Source organism: Pelodiscus sinensis, chromosome 1 (genome assembly GCF_052426305.1).
Source record: "Pelodiscus sinensis isolate ZL-2025 chromosome 1, ASM5242630v1, whole genome shotgun sequence".
Taxonomy (NCBI): Eukaryota; Metazoa; Chordata; order Testudines; family Trionychidae; genus Pelodiscus; species Pelodiscus sinensis.
Window position 1 is genome coordinate 133252440 of NC_143052.1, and position 17144 is coordinate 133269583.

The following is a 17144-nucleotide window of genomic DNA, read 5'->3' on the forward strand; positions in this document are numbered from 1 at the left end:
TAGGCAAAATATGTTTTTCCCTAGCCTTATGCTTGTAAATGGCTGAACCTGTTTGGCAGAAACGTCCCAAAAAATTTAGCCAGAGGCAGAAAGCAAATATGGAAAATTGCAGCCCAAATGCTTCAAGTTTGGGAAAATTATAAGCAACTGAAACTGAGTTTTATAACAGGAAGTATCAGGCAACCTTAATAATATATAGTGCTACAAGTCAGGACTATCATGCACACAGAGAGAGATCCACCTCAATAAATTAATCATTTAACATTTAAAGCAACAAATGTATTCCCACATATTATTTGCAATACTTTTCTAGTTCCAGTATGATTGTCTCCAGACACAGGACAAAGTGTGCCATTTAGATATACCTATGTGGTCTAAGGATGGCAACGACTGATGTGTGCAGCTGTGAATAGCATATCCTTAAAGAAGACCATGTGGTCACAGATCTTTCCTTTATGAATGCGTGCAGAGTGGACCAAGTGTCACAGGGTGACTAGGCACTTCAGTGGGAGATGGGGCCAGCCACACCATGTCCCAGATAATTAGCATCTTCTCAACCTGAGGGGGTGGGACCAAGGTGATAGATTAATAGACACCTGTTCTTTTATAGAAGGGCTGAGCAGGAAGAGTCTGGGGTGTGGAGCCATAAGCAGCAGGTAGGCGCCTGTGGAATGCCCTCAGGCAGGGTCTGGAGAAGGTTGGGTACTTCAAAGGAACCTGCTTAAGGCCCCAGTGATTTGTATGAGTGGCAGGAAGATTCTCAAGGGTACCCCAGAAAGAGGATGGGAAGGACCCAGTTGTTTATAGCATAGGTATAACTGACCCCAGCACCCCTTAAAAGGGCCAATCATCCAATGACTCCATGCCACCCCAGAAATAAATGGGGTCAAACAGATACATAGGCACCAATCCTGCCAGCAGTTACGGGCATGAGCAGTGGGACTGCTTGCTTGCTTAAAGCTGAGAAAGGGCATGCTGGCAGGATGGGGGCTATAGTGCAGGACTGTCTGCTGGAAAAATAACATTTTACCAGAGGGAGGCCCAGACTGGTTTCCAATTTCCAACCTTTTCTGAACAGGAGAGGAGGGAATCTGGAAAAATAAGCTGAATCTGAACAAACTCTAGGACATTTAGTCTATTCTCTGGCTAACCCCAACCTTCTGGGTTGGGTTCTGAGCCCAGGCAGATGTAGGGAAAAATACTGTTTGCTCTTGAGTTTGAGTGTGTGAACAGGAACAATTGATATTGTGTGAGCTGTGCCTTGGCTCAGGCAGAGTGCAAGTCCTCCCACACAGACACACAGAGATGAGGGACCCAGCAGTGGTCCTGGAGTTGCCGGCTGCTGAAAAGAGAGCCTGTGGGAAATGACCCTCCCTTCCACCCACACAGAGTAGGGGGAGAAGATGGTCTGCTGCTTTTTGACTTCATAATTTTCTGTGTGAGCATAGTAGTTAATGCAGGGCTTGCCCTGTGAAGAATATTGCTATAATGGTACTGTACTTCTTAGAGGTGTATGGAGGGAGAGGGAGAATAGTTTTCATGAGGCAGGAACATAGGAAAAAATGATGGCCCTTTGATAAAGTGAAATCGCCAAGAGCCAAACCCTCCAGCCTAATTCAAAGGCTATGGGAAAGGTCTGGAATACAGTAGAACTGGTACAGATTTGCTGCAGGAGGGAGAGGTCTATGTGCTGAGACCATGCAGGTGGTCATTCTACCCCTACACAACATGGAGCACAGTTCCACAGCAGCCTATGGAGAGGAGTCAAGTTACAGCAGGGATGGGTCCAGAATAAGTCCTCTGGATCCACAACAGCTTGGTTTCACAGACCAAGCCTCACCAATCCACCACAGGGAAGATACAATGGTCATATACTGCGGCTAGTATAATTAAGCTCTGCAAAGGAAAAATAACTGGTTGATATGCTTATTTTAATTACAAGTGCCTAGAGCCAAGGTTAGGCACTTTCATGCTCTGTAACTACTGTACAAACATATGGATTGGAAATGCATGCATTGGGCTGCATTTATAAAGTGTACTGTTAGATGCCTGTTTAGACAAAATTCCTAGTAGCCCCAAAGATTTGAGCCTACAAGTAACATTTTCAAAAGTGCCTAAATTATTTAATAGTGTTTTAATCCCATTTTCAAAAGGGATTTAGGTATTTTGAAGTCTACATTCCATTGGCTTTCAATTCCAAAGTGACTAAATCCCTTCTTGGACTTAATATACCTGCATCACTGAGGTGCTTTTGAAAATGTAATCCCAAACCACTTTTAATAATAAAGTTCCATGACTTCCCAGTTGTAATGTATATTCTCATGTGGGGAACAAAATGTCCACCGAGGAACTGCCATATTCAAAGAGAAAAGTTCCTTAGGGGACTTGCAGGTTCTTCACATTTTTCAGGACCTTTTTATTATCAGATACAGAAAATTTTCACACCAAGAATTTGCCTGCTTACTGTTCTTTCAAAGCATATTAAATTATCTAGCCATTTTAAATCCAAGATTTTCTTTCTAATGTAAATACTCCCTAACTGTAAAATTATTGCATAACTTTTAGCTGAATCATTTTATTTATTTCCAAAGAAGAAACAATTACTCATATAATTTTTATTTCAATAGCATGATATTTCCTATTTAGATGTAAGTGAACAGCAAATACAAGGCCATTAGTTTTGGCATTCAAAACTAGTATCTTTAAGGGATCTTTTAAGGGATTAAATTTAAAATTACCACTTGTACCATTAGTCACTTGGCACAGAAAAGCCTATAGTTGTCTTAAGGTTATTGCCCTTCAGAATTAGATAAAGTGTTTTAGTTCTGTATAAATTAAACACACCATGATGGCTCAGAAATTCACTCAATATCCTGAGGTGATATGAGTTTGTAAGGCAGAGGAGAGTGCTAACCTTTCACATTTACCAAAACCTATATGTGTTTGAATGGCTACTATGGTTCAGCTAAACTAGTGCAAGTCCAAAAAGTCAATTGGCCAGTGAGAGCCTGATCCTGCACATGCTGAAGTCAATGGCAAAACTCACATTGACCTGAATGTGAGCATCCCCAAGTCCTGAGTCAAGTACTTGGAGCCATTTCTTTCCTTCTAAGGCCATGTCTGTACTACAGAGCCTTAGTGGATATAACTATGCTGGCTAAGACCACTAGCAGAAACGCCGCTTAAGCTGTCAGAGGAGTTGTTTTGATGCATAGCTACATAACTTCCCCAGACTACATTAGCTAAGCCCATAGAAGACAGCTTTTATCAGCATAGCTCTGTCTATATGGGGGGTGGTGATAAGTCTTGCCATTGTAGCCATGTTGGCTGAGGGTAGGCTGGTATTTTTTCCCTCACTCCTTGCTGTTTTAATGTGGGCCAGGTTGAACCTCTGTAGTTCAGCACACACTGTTCCGGCAATACCTGTGGTCTGATATGATTTGAGTTAGTGAGGTGTCCACTTAACATGGATGTAGTCAAGTTTCCCACAGTCCCATAAAGTTTGTTTACAGCCACCAGTCCTGGGCTCTCAATGTTCTATGCTGCTACGTAGCTCTAATTTATCCCTGTGTCTTCTAAGAGCCCAATAAGCAGTGAAAGTGTTGGTAATGCTGTGAGACAATATTGACATCTCATGGTTTGGCATTGGTCAGGTCCTGTTGGTGCTGGACTAGAGAGGTTCAGCTTGTAGTGCTTTAGAAACTTTATTTGCTTAAAATTGAGATTAGAAGTTTGCTGAAGAAGTGGGTTGTGCCCACGAAAGCTCATGATACCCTCTACATGTTTTGTTGGTCTCTTAGGTGTTGCAGAACTATTCATGTTATTTTAATTTTTTTTTCAGTTACAGACTAACATGGCTACCCCCTGAGACTTCCTTAGTACTTGTCAGCTCATCATCCTGCTAGTTCTCCCATCTTCCAGGAAAAAATAAAAAAATTAAAACAAATAACAAAAATACCCTTTTCATGCCTTTTTTCATACATCATAAAAGGAGAAAAGGACATAGACTCAATTATTTTCTCCTTTGGAGCTCATCTTTAATAGAAACTCAAACTCTCTAGGAAACATCTTGAATATACAAGATCTGCCCCAATCTTATTTTGTAATAATGGGGCAATTAGAAAAACTTCATTTAATCACGAGACAATGATAGGTTTTCTTTCTCCTCTGGGATTGGATGAAATATTGAACTTAAACTTTTTTTATCAATTAACTTTATACTTTTCAGTGGGTTCTTCACACAGATGTCTGTGTATTCAAGCTCAGACTCAAGAGAATAGAGATAATGACAATGACAAAGATATTCCTGTAGCCATTCCTGTAGCCAATCCTGTGGTAAATTATCCAAAGGCTTATTAACTGAGAAAGAGAAATAAGAGTTATTTAAAGGTTAAAATGAGTAGACATATACACGCAAGGAAGTTGCAATCTAAATCCTAAAAGTGACAAAGTTGTAGTGATTGATTAATTCAAAATGTCTTTCAGCATGGACCTAGGGGTAGCCCCTAGAGATCTCTGATTTTGTTTAGTGTCTCTGGCCCTATGAGAGCTGCAAAGTTATAAAGCAAACCTTACCTCATTTCCTTATAGCACAGAATACCGACATTACAAATAAGATTAATGTGTGTAGCAATTTACAAATATTCTATACAGTGTGAACATTAAATACATTCTTCTAAGACTCGCACCTATCCTGAGCATCACTAACACATAAGTGAACTGGTCTGGTCTCCAGCTATTGGTTTGTCCGTTCTTAGCTAATGTCTGCAGCCTGGGAAGGAGCTAGCACCCGGACTGCTGGCATCACAGAGATAATCATCTTTCCTTTCTCTTCACTTTTGCAGGCATGTGCATGGGCAGTTCAACTCAACATATTGTCACCTTTGACGGGCTGCATTTTAAATTGACTGGGAATTGCTCCTATACATTGTTTCAAGACAAAGAACATGACATTGAAGTGATTCTCCACAACGGGGCATGCAGCTCAATACCAAAACTAAACTGTATGAACTCCATAGAAGTGAAGCACCATGGCACATCAATACAGCTCACGAGTGACATGACAGTAAGCCATGCACAATGAGATAGCTGTACATTTCTCTGATCAAAAAACAACTATGAGAAGGGAGATATGCTCTCCTTTTTTAGTACTTATATTACAGGGCATTTTTTCTGTTTACAGTATTTTATTTCTTATGCTCCTAAAATCTTTATCAGTATTGATTGATTCCAGAGTAAAGTCTCTAGCCATATGATGTGCTAAATTTGCACCTTTGCTCCATCTCCTTTGTACTACTCTGGCAATGCAAAGACAATGAAATCAGGCACTCCTTTTCTGCATTGGCATTCTGAGAACAGGCAGGCGGGCATGGCCAGACTGTATTGCACTCTGGTTCTTTTTAATGAGAGAATAGTCCCTTGTGGGTTATTGTCAACTGGCGCCTGTTAGAGCAGCCCAAGAGCTGATCTAACCTGTTCAAGGACATCAAAGAGAGAGAATCACGGAGCCATAACTGGCTTTCTGACCTCTCATGCAACAGCTGCAATGAGTGGATCTCAGCCCTAGCAGATAATCTGTCCCAGTGTGTCTAACATTTACTTGGCAGACAAATAGGTGTTAATTTAATAGTCATGGAAGTTGCTGTTCAAATGTTTAATGCAAAGCTAGGCAACTCAGACATACAAAAATTGACTAATTACAAGGTAGAGCTAATTTTAAGACCTTTCCCATATTTACATAGAAACATCCTATATGAACTACAGAAAAGTTACAGAAAGCTTCAGTGTCTGCTCCAAGTCAGATGCAGTTCTGCATGTTACCTCCGACCACACACAAAACAGTATCTGCAACACACTGTGAGTATGTCTACACTAGCCCCTTAGTTTGAACTAGGGAGGCTAATGTAGGCATTTGAACTTGCAAATGAAGCCCGGGATTTAAATATCCTGGGCTTTATTTGCATGTTCCCGTCCGGTCGCCATTTTTAAATGCCACTAGTCTGGACTAACTGCCCGCAGCTACATGCGGCAGTTAAACGGTAATTCGAACTAAGTCCTTAGTTCAAATTACCAGTTACTCCTCCTGGAATGAGGTGTAACCGGTAATTCGAACTAAGGACTTACTTTGAATTACCATTTAACTGCCACGTGTAGCCGCGGGCAGTTAGTCCGGACTAGTGGCATTTAAAAATGGCGACCGGATGGGAGCATGCAAATAAAGCCCAGGATATTTAAATCCCGGGCTTCATTTGCAAGTTCAAATGCCTACATTAGACTCCCTAGTTTGAACTAGGGGGCTACTGTAGACACACCCTATGTGCCTTGTAGTCCTGTATTGCCTTTGAGTTCTTTCATGGTTGTCCATAGTTTCTTGTCCACCAATGATTTTTTGTTGCCATACTGTATTTCTTGCTCAATAAACAGAGGAGGGCTTTTCATTCCAAATTCAAGGCTAATGACAATGAAATTAGGATATTTGGGTCTAACCAGACAAAGTGCTATATGGTACTCAACTACCAACAACAGCCATTAAACACCTTATGTGACTGAACCTGTAGCCTGTTAATATATGTGATGCTCCAAATGGGACAGTGTTTACTAAATACATTCAAGCACCAAAAAGGAGCACATAATCCATTTTATGCATTTCTTCCTTCAAAGCAGAGACTCCACATGCAACTTGGTCTAGTCTTTATATTGTTTTTATTCTCTTGACTTGTATAAATTCAGTTGGATCTTCAGTCCCTTATGAAGTTAAAGTGTGCTGAAGGTTTATAGAATCTAGAGATTCCCAATTTATTTTAGTTGGTAGGCAAAACTGATTGGGTCTTCTCACCTTCTTGAAACAGGTTGCTGTTAATGGAAAAATGACTACTGTTCCCTATAGTGATGATTACTTTGAAGTATCCATCTATGGATCAATAATGCATGAGATCAGGTTCTCCCAGCTTGAATATACCTTCACGTTCACACCAAGAAACAATGAATTTACTCTTCAGCTTAATCCAAGGAGTTTTTCTTCAAAAACATATGGCCTTTGTGGTAAGTTTGAAAAGGACCTTGTTCATCAGCCTTTTTTGAGGCTGTAATTATTATTGAGGTTTCTTGCAACTGAACAGAATCAAGAAGTATGTTTGTTCCCCCCTCCCATGCACTACAAGCACTGCTGTGTGAGGTGATCCATAGAATCCCAGATATCGAACCCCAGAAAAACCAGCAGGGCTTCGTGTAGGTATAGGTATGGCATAGATTCCATTTGTGTAACCAAAAAAAAAAAAAGGGTCCTGTAGCACCTTAGACACTAACCAAAAATATATAGAGATAGTATCATGAACTTTTGTGGGCACAACCCACTTCTTCAGCTGACAGATATGGAGCAGAAGGCACAGAGGTTGAATTATAAAGCAGAAAAAGAGGGGAGAGAGTGGGGAAGAAAAAAACCCTGCAAATTAAAGTGTCTGTGCTAAGTGAGGCTAATAGAGTAGGCTGAAAGTCAGGGCTGGCAAAATATGGCCTGGGGGCTGGATCCATCCTGCCAAGCCACCGGATCAGGCCCATGGACCACCCTGCCAGGACCCTCAGGCACGCAGCTGCTGTGGTTTAAAGTGCAGTCCCTGTGACTCTCTGCTCTGCAGGGAGGCTTTGTGATCTCCCTTCCTCCAGCTCAATCTTCAGCTCCTACAGGCTGGAAACAACCAGCCAATAGGAGCTGAGAGATTGGCCTGGGGGACAAGGGCAGCACAAGTCTCTTTCCCTTCCCAGAGCTGAAAGCCACGTGGAGGGAGCAGCTTGCAGTTTAAAGTGATCGGGGGCTGCAGCAGGCAGGGAGTCCAGCCTGCCTTGGAGGTGCTGCAGGGCTGCTGGCTTAAGTAAGCACCTCCCAGTCAGAGCCTGCCTCTGGCACCCCTCCTGCACCCCAACTCCCTCCCCCAGGTCACCATCCAAACCCTCTGCACCTCCTTGCCTCAGGTCACAACTACCTCCCAGGCCCTTGTACCCCCTCTTTCACCCTTCCCCCAGGCCAGAATCCTCTCCTGCACCCAAACACTCTCCCACACCTTGTACCCCAGTCCCCTGCCCCAGGTCACAATCCCCTCCTTCACCCAAACTGCTTCTCAACCCTCACACTATCTCCTGCACCCCAGTCCCTTACCCCGTGCTCCCTTCTGTATCCAGCCTCCACCCTAGACCCAGCACCTCCTCTACAGAAAAGTATGGCCCTTGACTTCTTTCTTGGAGTGACCTGCAACCAAAAATTATTACCTATTCCTGCTGTAAGTGCCCAATACTTAGCTTTTGATCTCATTTTGGTGTTGAATATTGTGGCCCATCCAGTTCATATCTTTGTTCAATCTGTGCGAGATAGTATCAAATTTGCATATGAAGGCCAGTTCTGCAGAAACTGTCTCTAGCTGATTCCTGAAATTTCTTTGTAAGAGAAAAACCACCTTTAAATCCACTAACAAGTACCCAGGCAAGTTAGAATGTTCCCCTACAGGTTTCTGTGTATTACCATATTGAATATCTGATCTGTGTCTATTAATCCTTTGTTGTAGGGACTGTCCAGTTTGGCCAATATCCATGGCACTTGATGGCATGTATCAATGGTGCGCAACCCATGAGTCGTGACTAGAGTTGCCAGGTGACCGGTATTGACCCGGACAGTCTGGTAAAAAAATTCAGAAAATACTGGACACCTAAATGTCTGGAATTTTCTGATTTTTTTCCTGGCTAGCAGGTGAAAATACCGGGTCCTTACCTAGTTCAGCAGGGGAGCTGTCTGGCCAGAAGCAGGAAGAAAAGATGGTAGACGGCTGCTGGCAGCCGGTTAGGACCAAAAAGCTTCAAAAGCATTTCTTAAAGGGGCCACCCTGTTTTTTTTTCCAAAATAATTAATTGATTAATTAATTAATTATCATTATTATTATTTTTCTTTAACAACTCTCAGGGGGGGTTGCAGATGTCTTCCTGGAGGGTTGCCATAGCAGTGGGCATAAGCTCTGGCTGCCTGGATCTAAGCGCTGCGCTGTTCAAATGATCTTGGGCATTGCGACACAAGTACAATAAAATATGGGTGTCGTGGTTGAAAAAACGTTGTGCACCACTGGCATGGATCACGTTAGTGTCTAAGATGCTACAGGACCATTGTTCCACTTTGATCTCTCTGTGTATCTTTACACAGCAAAAAACTCTCTGTGGCTGCTGTTTTAAGGGCCTGGGTCTACTTGTGGAGCTTGAGCTGTGGGGGCTGTCAAGGGTAATGTAATCATTCCCAGTTGAACTCTGTCTCTGAAATGTACTCCCCCAGCTGGATTTCAGAGCCTGGACTCCAGCCTGAAAGTGAACATCTAGGCTACATCTAGACTGCAGTGCTTTTCCAAGATACCGTCAGAACGCGCTCTTTTGCCATACCTGTAAACCTGGTTTTACGAGAAAGAAGGGATGTGTCAACAGTGCGCTTTTTCCTGAAATTTGGTGCCGTGTAGACACGCCAAATTTCAGAAAAGCCTCTTTCAACAGTAAAGCAGAAAAAGATACACAATTTGTGTACCGCAAATTGCGTTCCTTTTTCTGATTGATCTTTGCAGTGTAGACCTAGCCCATGACTGCTATTTTTAACCCTGATCTTGAGCACTACAACCCCAACTCACTTCACCTAAGCTCTGAGTCTATGTAGACATGGCATACACATAGATATCTGAGTGGAATAGCTTGCAGGATTGGATCTACCTAAGGAATGCTATTGCTAAATCTAGGGGAAAAACAGTGCTAGATGAGGCTTAAAGCAATCATCTTGTACCAGGATAGTTTATGACAATGATATTCTTAACTTATTTGCTTACTTCTTTGCTCCCATAAAAATGCTTGCATATGTCTGGAAAATTTCCTTTAGGCTTGAAACTTTCCTTGCTTGATCTTAGCCTAGGGGTGAAATTCTTTGTGAAGTTTAAAGAAAATCCTGCCATCTCTTTTTGAGTTATGGAAGACTGAAAAGAATCATACTTTTTCAGGGTTTTAAGATGGCTTTCTCCCCTCACCAATAAATCAGAAAATGTTGGAAAGGAGCCATTTAACTTGGTACATAAATGGTTCTGAGCTAAGGGGCAGGGTTTTTGTTCAGTTTGTGGAGGGAACATTCCATTACAAAGTAATATATAATTGGGTCATCACCTCTGTGCTCAAAATTTAACTGTGACATTCTTGAAAAATTCAAAAGAAAAATTCTAAATCTTTGCAGAAAAATAAAGCAATGCAAACTTAAACACAGGCAAATACAAATAGCTGTCTGGGATGCAACAAATGCTACTAGAAGTCTTATCTGTGTATGGCTAGCACCTGCCACATTTTAATTAGCAATGTATAATAATAATAATAATAATAATAAAAATATATAATCATAATTCAGCAGTATCCTTGATGAAATTGTTAACAGAATTTTAACTTCTAACCCAAACATGAAGGGAATTAGCAATTTGCATGAGTGCAAACACAGGATCTGGTAGCCACTGAAGTTATCACTGACACATGGCAGCTAAACTACTGCATGATTTTTCACTTTGTCCCAGTTGCATCTTTTCTGACAGTTGTTTTGTACAAGCCAGTCCTTTTTCCAGCACAGTACTTTAAATGCTACCTGCAAAGATGTAATAGCTTGCCCCCGCCTCCATTTTTATGATGTATAAAGAAGACCTGAAAGGTGTAGGGGGAAAGTGTGTATGTATTAGGGATGTTAAAATTAGGTTAATTAGTTGATAGGGGAAGGCAGCTGGCTCAGTCCCAGCTTGCTCTGAGACCAAACTCCACTGCAGCTCTGCAATTTAAAAGGCAGAAGGAGCTGATGGGCAGGCAGCCCAACTCCTATTGCTTTTTAAATAGCAGAGCCACTCCGGGGTTTGGTCCCCGGGTGAGCTGGGACTGAGCTGGGCTGCCTGCCCAGCCAGCAGCAGCCCCTGTCCGCGGGGGCTCCTAGCAGAGAGTTGGCACCCCCCATGGACAGGAGCTACTGCCGGAGAAGTCTCTGCTCATGGTGAGCCTGAGCCCACCGTGGGAAGAGGCTGCTTCATGGCAGCCTCCCCTGCCGCCCCCCCCCCCCCCCCGATGCTGCTGCCTTTGACAGAGGCAGCAGCAGCAGTGGAGGCAGGCGGCACTGCAGAAATGGTGAAACAGAGGCAGCAAAGTGGGGGGAATGCACACTGTTGACTCGACTATCCGATAAGCCCAGGCTTATCAGGTAATTGACTACTCGCTTATGTCCCTAGTATCTATATGTGTGTGTGTTTGGGTTATTTCTATTTTCTTTTTACCTTGGGGTATGTCTAGGCTACATACCTCTGCCGACAGAGGCATGTAAATTAGACTACCCGACATAGTCAATGAACTGGGATTTAAATATCCTCGGCTTCATTAAAATAAAAATGGCCGCCGTGCTGTGCTAGCTCAGCTGATCGTCAGCACAGCATGCAAGTCAAGACGCAGATCGGTCGACAGGTAATGCCTTTGTCAACCGCTCCTGTAAACCTTGTTTCACGAGGCATAAGGGAGGGGTCGACAAAGGCTTCCCATGTCGACCGATCTATGTCTAGATTGCCGCGCTGTGCCGGATCAGCTGATTGTCGGCACAGTGCGGCGGCCATTTTTATTTTAATGAAGCGGGGATTATTTAAATCCCCGCTTCATTGACTATGTCAGGTAAACTACTTTACATGGCTCTATCGACGGAGCCATGTAGTCTAGACACACGCTTAGGCAACGTCTACATTGGCATGATCTTGCGCAAATATTCTTTAACACAAGAGTTCTTGCATTAAAGTATTTGCACAAGAGAGCATCTACACTGGCATGTGCCTTTGCACAAGAGATGTGCTTTTGCGCAAGAGCATCCGTGCCAGTGTAGACGCTCACTTGCGCAAGAAAGCTCCGATGGCCATTTTAGCTATTGGGCTTTCTTGCGCAAAAAATTCATGTTGCCTGTCTACACTGGCCTCTTGCGCAAGAACAGTTGTGCAAAAGGGCTTATTCCTGAGTGGGAGCATCATAGTTCTTGCGCAAGAAGCACTGATTTCACACATTAGAACGTCAGTGTTCTTGCGCATGAACTCCCCGCCAGTGTAGACAGGCAGCATGTTTTTGCACAAAAGCGGCTGCTTTGGCACAAGATCGCACCAATGTAGACACAGCCTTGGTGATGGGATAGATATACTCTCATGCTCAGCTTTCACTCTCTTGTGATGCCATAATCTCACCGGTTCTCCAGACAGCCATTCAATGCCAAATAACAAGAGCAGGATTTCTAACCTAATAAACAAGTAAACACCATAAGATTTTTAGACTTATATCAATTATAAAGAGGCAATAAGGGCCATAACCCATTCTTCATCCCCTTGCAGCTCAACTCTTGAACCCCGAGCGAGGAGCTCTGTGTGCCTTGTTTTTGTTTGCTCCAATTTGTTTAATTGCTGAAGGTTTCTAAACTTTTTTTCCTCACTCACCTAGGGGTTTGTGACCAAAACAATGACAACGACTTCATGTTAAGTGATGGCTCTGTCACATCTGACAGTAGCACATTTATTCAAGAATGGACTGTAAAAGAATCAGGCAAGATTTGTGAAATCAAGAAAGACAGATGTACAGAACGTACCACGGCCAAGTGCAATGTTTTGCTCTCACAGGAGTTTGAACAGTGCCACAAAATAATTTCTCCAAACGTGTTGTATTCTGCATGTGAAGAAAACAGCTGCTCCGAAGATGAAATCTGTGAATTCATAGCTTCATATGCTCATGTTTGCAGAACAAATGGGATCTGCGTCGTTTGGAGATCACCAGAGTTTTGTGGTAATGGTTTCACTATTCACTAAAATTGATGCAAAAACAAATGCAATGAGTTGCTCAGTATAGCTACTTCCCTCGTCTCCAATTTGTCTGCATCGTGTGAATGTTCTAATCCTATGTCACATGTCAGAAGTCCAGGTTTGAATTTCTAGTGTAAGTAATGTTACATATTAGATAATTATTTTAATGTGCATCGTTATCCATTGAACAGCTGTTTATGGAAAAAGGTGCATCAGTAAAATACATGCTCCTGTTAATTGCGCTGAATGGAAGCTAGCAGACAGGGACAGCTGAAGATACACAGGGTCTCGGAAGACCATGCAGAAGGGAAATATTACTGTATGATAGTGTTCAAGTGTGCAGACCCTACCAGGTCTTCCATACCAAATATGAATCTGACTGCTTGTCTGTATTGGGAATCTGCCCTGGATATCAGGAAAAACTTTCATTAGGAGGGTGGTGAAGCACTGGAATGGGTTACCCAGGGAGGTGGTGGAATCTCCATCCCTAGAGGTTTTTCAGTCTCAGCTTGACAAAGCCTGGCTGGGTTGATTTAGTTGGGATTGGTCCTGTCTTGGGCAGGGGGCTGGACTTGATGACCTCCTAAGGTCTCTTCCAGCCCTAGGATTCTATGATTTCAGTAATTGATGGCAGCTGAAGATGTACCTGCATCAATGCAGTTCTTTATGGAAGATAAGGAAAGTTACAATTTGCACCAATGGTACATACTAGGGATGTTAAAATGTGTTTATTTAGGTTCAGCGGTTACACATTTACATGTGGGTGCAGGGGAAGGTGGCTCCCCATGAGCCAGCCTTTCCCCTTCCTGTGTCAGAGGCAACAGCATGGGAGGGCAGGTAGTTCCACAGGAGCCGGTGTTTGCGGGAAGTTGGCTTAAAAGCTGGCTCCCCAGCTCCCACCTGCCCACCTCCTTGCTGTTGCCTCTGATACAGAGGCAGCAGTGCGGGGGGGGGGGGGGGAGGGGGTCAGGGAAAGGAAACAGTGTCCCTGTGTGTAACTATGGCTCATCAGTTAACCATTTATATGTTTACACTTTCACATACCTAGTATGTACCCCTGCTTCCTATTAGGAAGATTTCATATCTTCATATCAAAGAAATCGTAGCTTTCCTTGAATGTCCTTGCATTCTGTGCTGGTATAGCTACATTGGTGTCTGACCATCAATTAGTGGTACGAGAGCAAGTTCCCTGTGTAGATTAAAGCTATGGCTCTCAATATGTGAGAAAGCAGGCTGATTGTAGCCTGAGAGAGAAAAGTTCACAAACAGCCCTTTATCTTGATTTTTTTCTTCCCGCTACTTACAGGTTGAGAACCAATTCCCTAAGGCAGCGATGGGCAGTCTAGGCTAGTGAGTGGGTGGCACGAATGGCCCTCCTTTATCTCAGTGAGCTGCAAGATTGTCATAACCTAGATGGCTTACCGGTGATTTTGCTAATTCCACTTGCTTAGCTAGAGTTTGTGTGGTGTGCCGATAGAACCGTAGCAGCACTTTGGATGAAGAGGGAGTGCACAGATTTCATGGTTAATGCTGCATGCATACACCTCACTTTACATGCCCTTGCTTTATGTGTATGTCACTTTAGTAATACCAGTAGAAAGAAAATGATGTGGATGGAAACCGGAACAATCTGGCAAATCTGGATGTGAGCAATAGTAAACAAAATGTCTTGTGGGTCACACATAGAACCATGGGCTGTAGGTTGCCCACCACTGCCCTAAGGACATAATGTAACAAAAATGCTGTCTATCCAGGATCCACATTGCATGGCATTACAAGAGGCATAACAGTGATGGTTTCATTTCAAGTTTCAGGCCCAAATTGAGTGGATCATCAGAAAAAAGAAGAGGAAAGTAATTTGGCCTGATCCTTGAGTTTGGAGAACATTATTGTTAGATAAATCTTTTAAGAAACAACACACACCAAACATTCCACATAGCATATAATCCTAGAAAGTGGAGAGAGCACATTGCCTGCCATTGCTTAGATTTAGGACTTCAACCAGACTTTCTGAATCCCAACATCCTAGGTGGAATGTCAAAGATGCATCTTAATAACCTCCCTGCATTCCTCAAATTTGCATTCCTCAAATTCCCAGCTTATGATGCGCTGCAGCAAAGACCCTAAGGCCTCCCCACTTGAACTACTAGTTACATAAAATGATCATTGGTGTCTAACAATGGCATCATCTTCTTTTTTCTTTTAAAGCAGGTGCATGTGTATAGCTGCCAAAAATACAGTGGTTGTTTACTGCGACATTGTGCAGAATACATTAATGATAGACAGCATAGCTTAATCATTATAACATTACAAACCTATAAACAATGGCATTGCGCTAGATACGATTTTTTTTTCAGTGAATCCAGGCTATTTATACAAGGCTAAAATGAGCAACCAGCCCATGTTGGGCAGTGCAGAATGGTGACATTTCAGCACAATTGTTCGCTGAGCTCCCAGCTGGGCAGAGGTGATTATACATGCTGCAGCATTCCTTAGATGGTGTAGCATGCTCTCCATTTCGTGCCAACCTAGCACCAACGATCAGTTCAGTAGAGGCAGAGTCATGCTCTAACTTCCTTCTCTCTCTTCCTGTCCTCTTTAGGGTAGCTGGTATGGGGGCACTGGTAGGACACAGTTCTTAAGTTGATGGGAATGCATGGACTAGAAATATAGCTGACCCTGCTGTAGATATGCAAGGATTCCTTGTGCACTTAGTTCCCACATTTAGCACACCTACACCTAAGCAGTCCATCATCTAGCCCACAGTAAGCTGTGCTAGCGGTATAACTTCAGGGCACAGAGCATGTGTACCTTTTAATGTGCTTATTCACTTTGTTATATATTTGCTGAAGAGGGCTACAGCATTAGCAGAAGGTTTAATTAAAAAAGCATGGAGACTGTCATCATTGGATGGAAGAGAAGCTTTGTCATCTCAAAATCTGACTGCTTACACAGCTATGTGCCTGTGAGCATTCATGCTGTAAATGAGCAATAGTGGAGTAAGTGTATCTTACACAGTATCAGTGGCTTAACTTGGAAAGGTTAGTTATCTTTGAACAGAATCTGTCTCTAAGTGGCAGAGTTGTGTCTTTTTAAAAGCAGTAAAAACTTTAGGCTGGCTAGTTATTTCCAGAGATGGACTTCAAGTGCTGCAGATCTGAATGTCTGTGAGCTCTGCGAATGTTTAACTCGAGATTGTATATTCTGGATCCATCTCCCATTGGATACAGTCATGGAAAAGGATTGTGACACTATGAGCTTTGGAAGTGTGAACTGGGTCCTTTCCCCAGCTTCATCTCTAGTTCCCTCCACCTGCCGTGAAACCAACACTGTCATTGCGGCCTTTTGGGAGAGCTTCCCCACCCTCTGCCTGAGTCCTCCATTTTCGCCTACCTTGAACTCTTTCGGGTTATAAGCAGGCTCCTTCCCTAGCTTCTCACACAGGAATTTTCTAGTATGAAAGTTGTTCTCATGACATTTGTACAGTTTTGGTTGCAGTCCAGATCTATATTGTATTTTGGACTAAAAACCCCAAATCCTTTGGCTGCCTTTGGATCAGAACAGACAGCTCTCTGTCACCCCATTTCTTGTTATCCACCCTGTGTATATGTTAATGATATCTAAAGGCACTTACCATGGTGTGTATTAAATTCTTGTTTCTAAGTGCAAGCCTGTCTACTCTTCTCCAGTTCTCAGAGATGGAATGTAATCTGTAATGCAGCAATGGAGAAATAAAAAAAACACAAAACCCTAATGGTCCAGTTTGGCAGCCATTAAAGAATGAAAAAGGGACTGTATCAGCACTGCATAGCAAGGTTTCTGGCAGTGGTTTTAGGGAGATGGTAGCTGTGAGCAATTTAATTTTGGAAGCACTGCACTATTATTAGATTGTCTTGCACATATCCCAGTAATAAATAGCTCACAAGTAGGGATATGTTGAAAGAAAGTAAAATTAAATTTTCTTGTTGAAAAATGGGGTTTTCTCAAAATCAAATTTTCCAGAGGAAGAGGGGGTTTTGGCAGAATATTCTTTCAGAAAAATTGAATTGAAATATTTTGATTTTGATCAGCATTAATTTCTGCATTCACCTGAGCCTCTAGGAATTATAATTCCATATTCTGTATATACCTGTTTTATTTTATGGGCCCTCTGCAGCTGGACTGTCTCCTATGGTGAATCATGATCACTCCATGGGGTTGAGCCACCGTGGTGTGATTGGATTCTCAGGATACATCTACACTGCATACTTATTTCAAAATAAGCTATTCTGGAAGAAATACTCCAAAATAGCTTAT

At 42.6% G+C, this 17144-nt stretch overlaps 1 protein-coding gene across 1 annotated transcript in view; it reads left to right on the forward strand.

Annotated features, from left to right (window-relative positions):
- The window catches only part of VWF (von Willebrand factor), a 248544-nt gene that overhangs the window by 167893 nt on the left and 63507 nt on the right, over positions 1–17144 (forward strand). The window contains exons 35-37 of the mRNA XM_006128153.5: positions 4845–5065; positions 6849–7041; positions 12493–12831. Of these exons, the coding sequence (XP_006128215.3) occupies positions 4845–5065; positions 6849–7041; positions 12493–12831 (753 nt within the window). The remainder of the gene's footprint in view (positions 1–4844; positions 5066–6848; positions 7042–12492; positions 12832–17144) is intronic.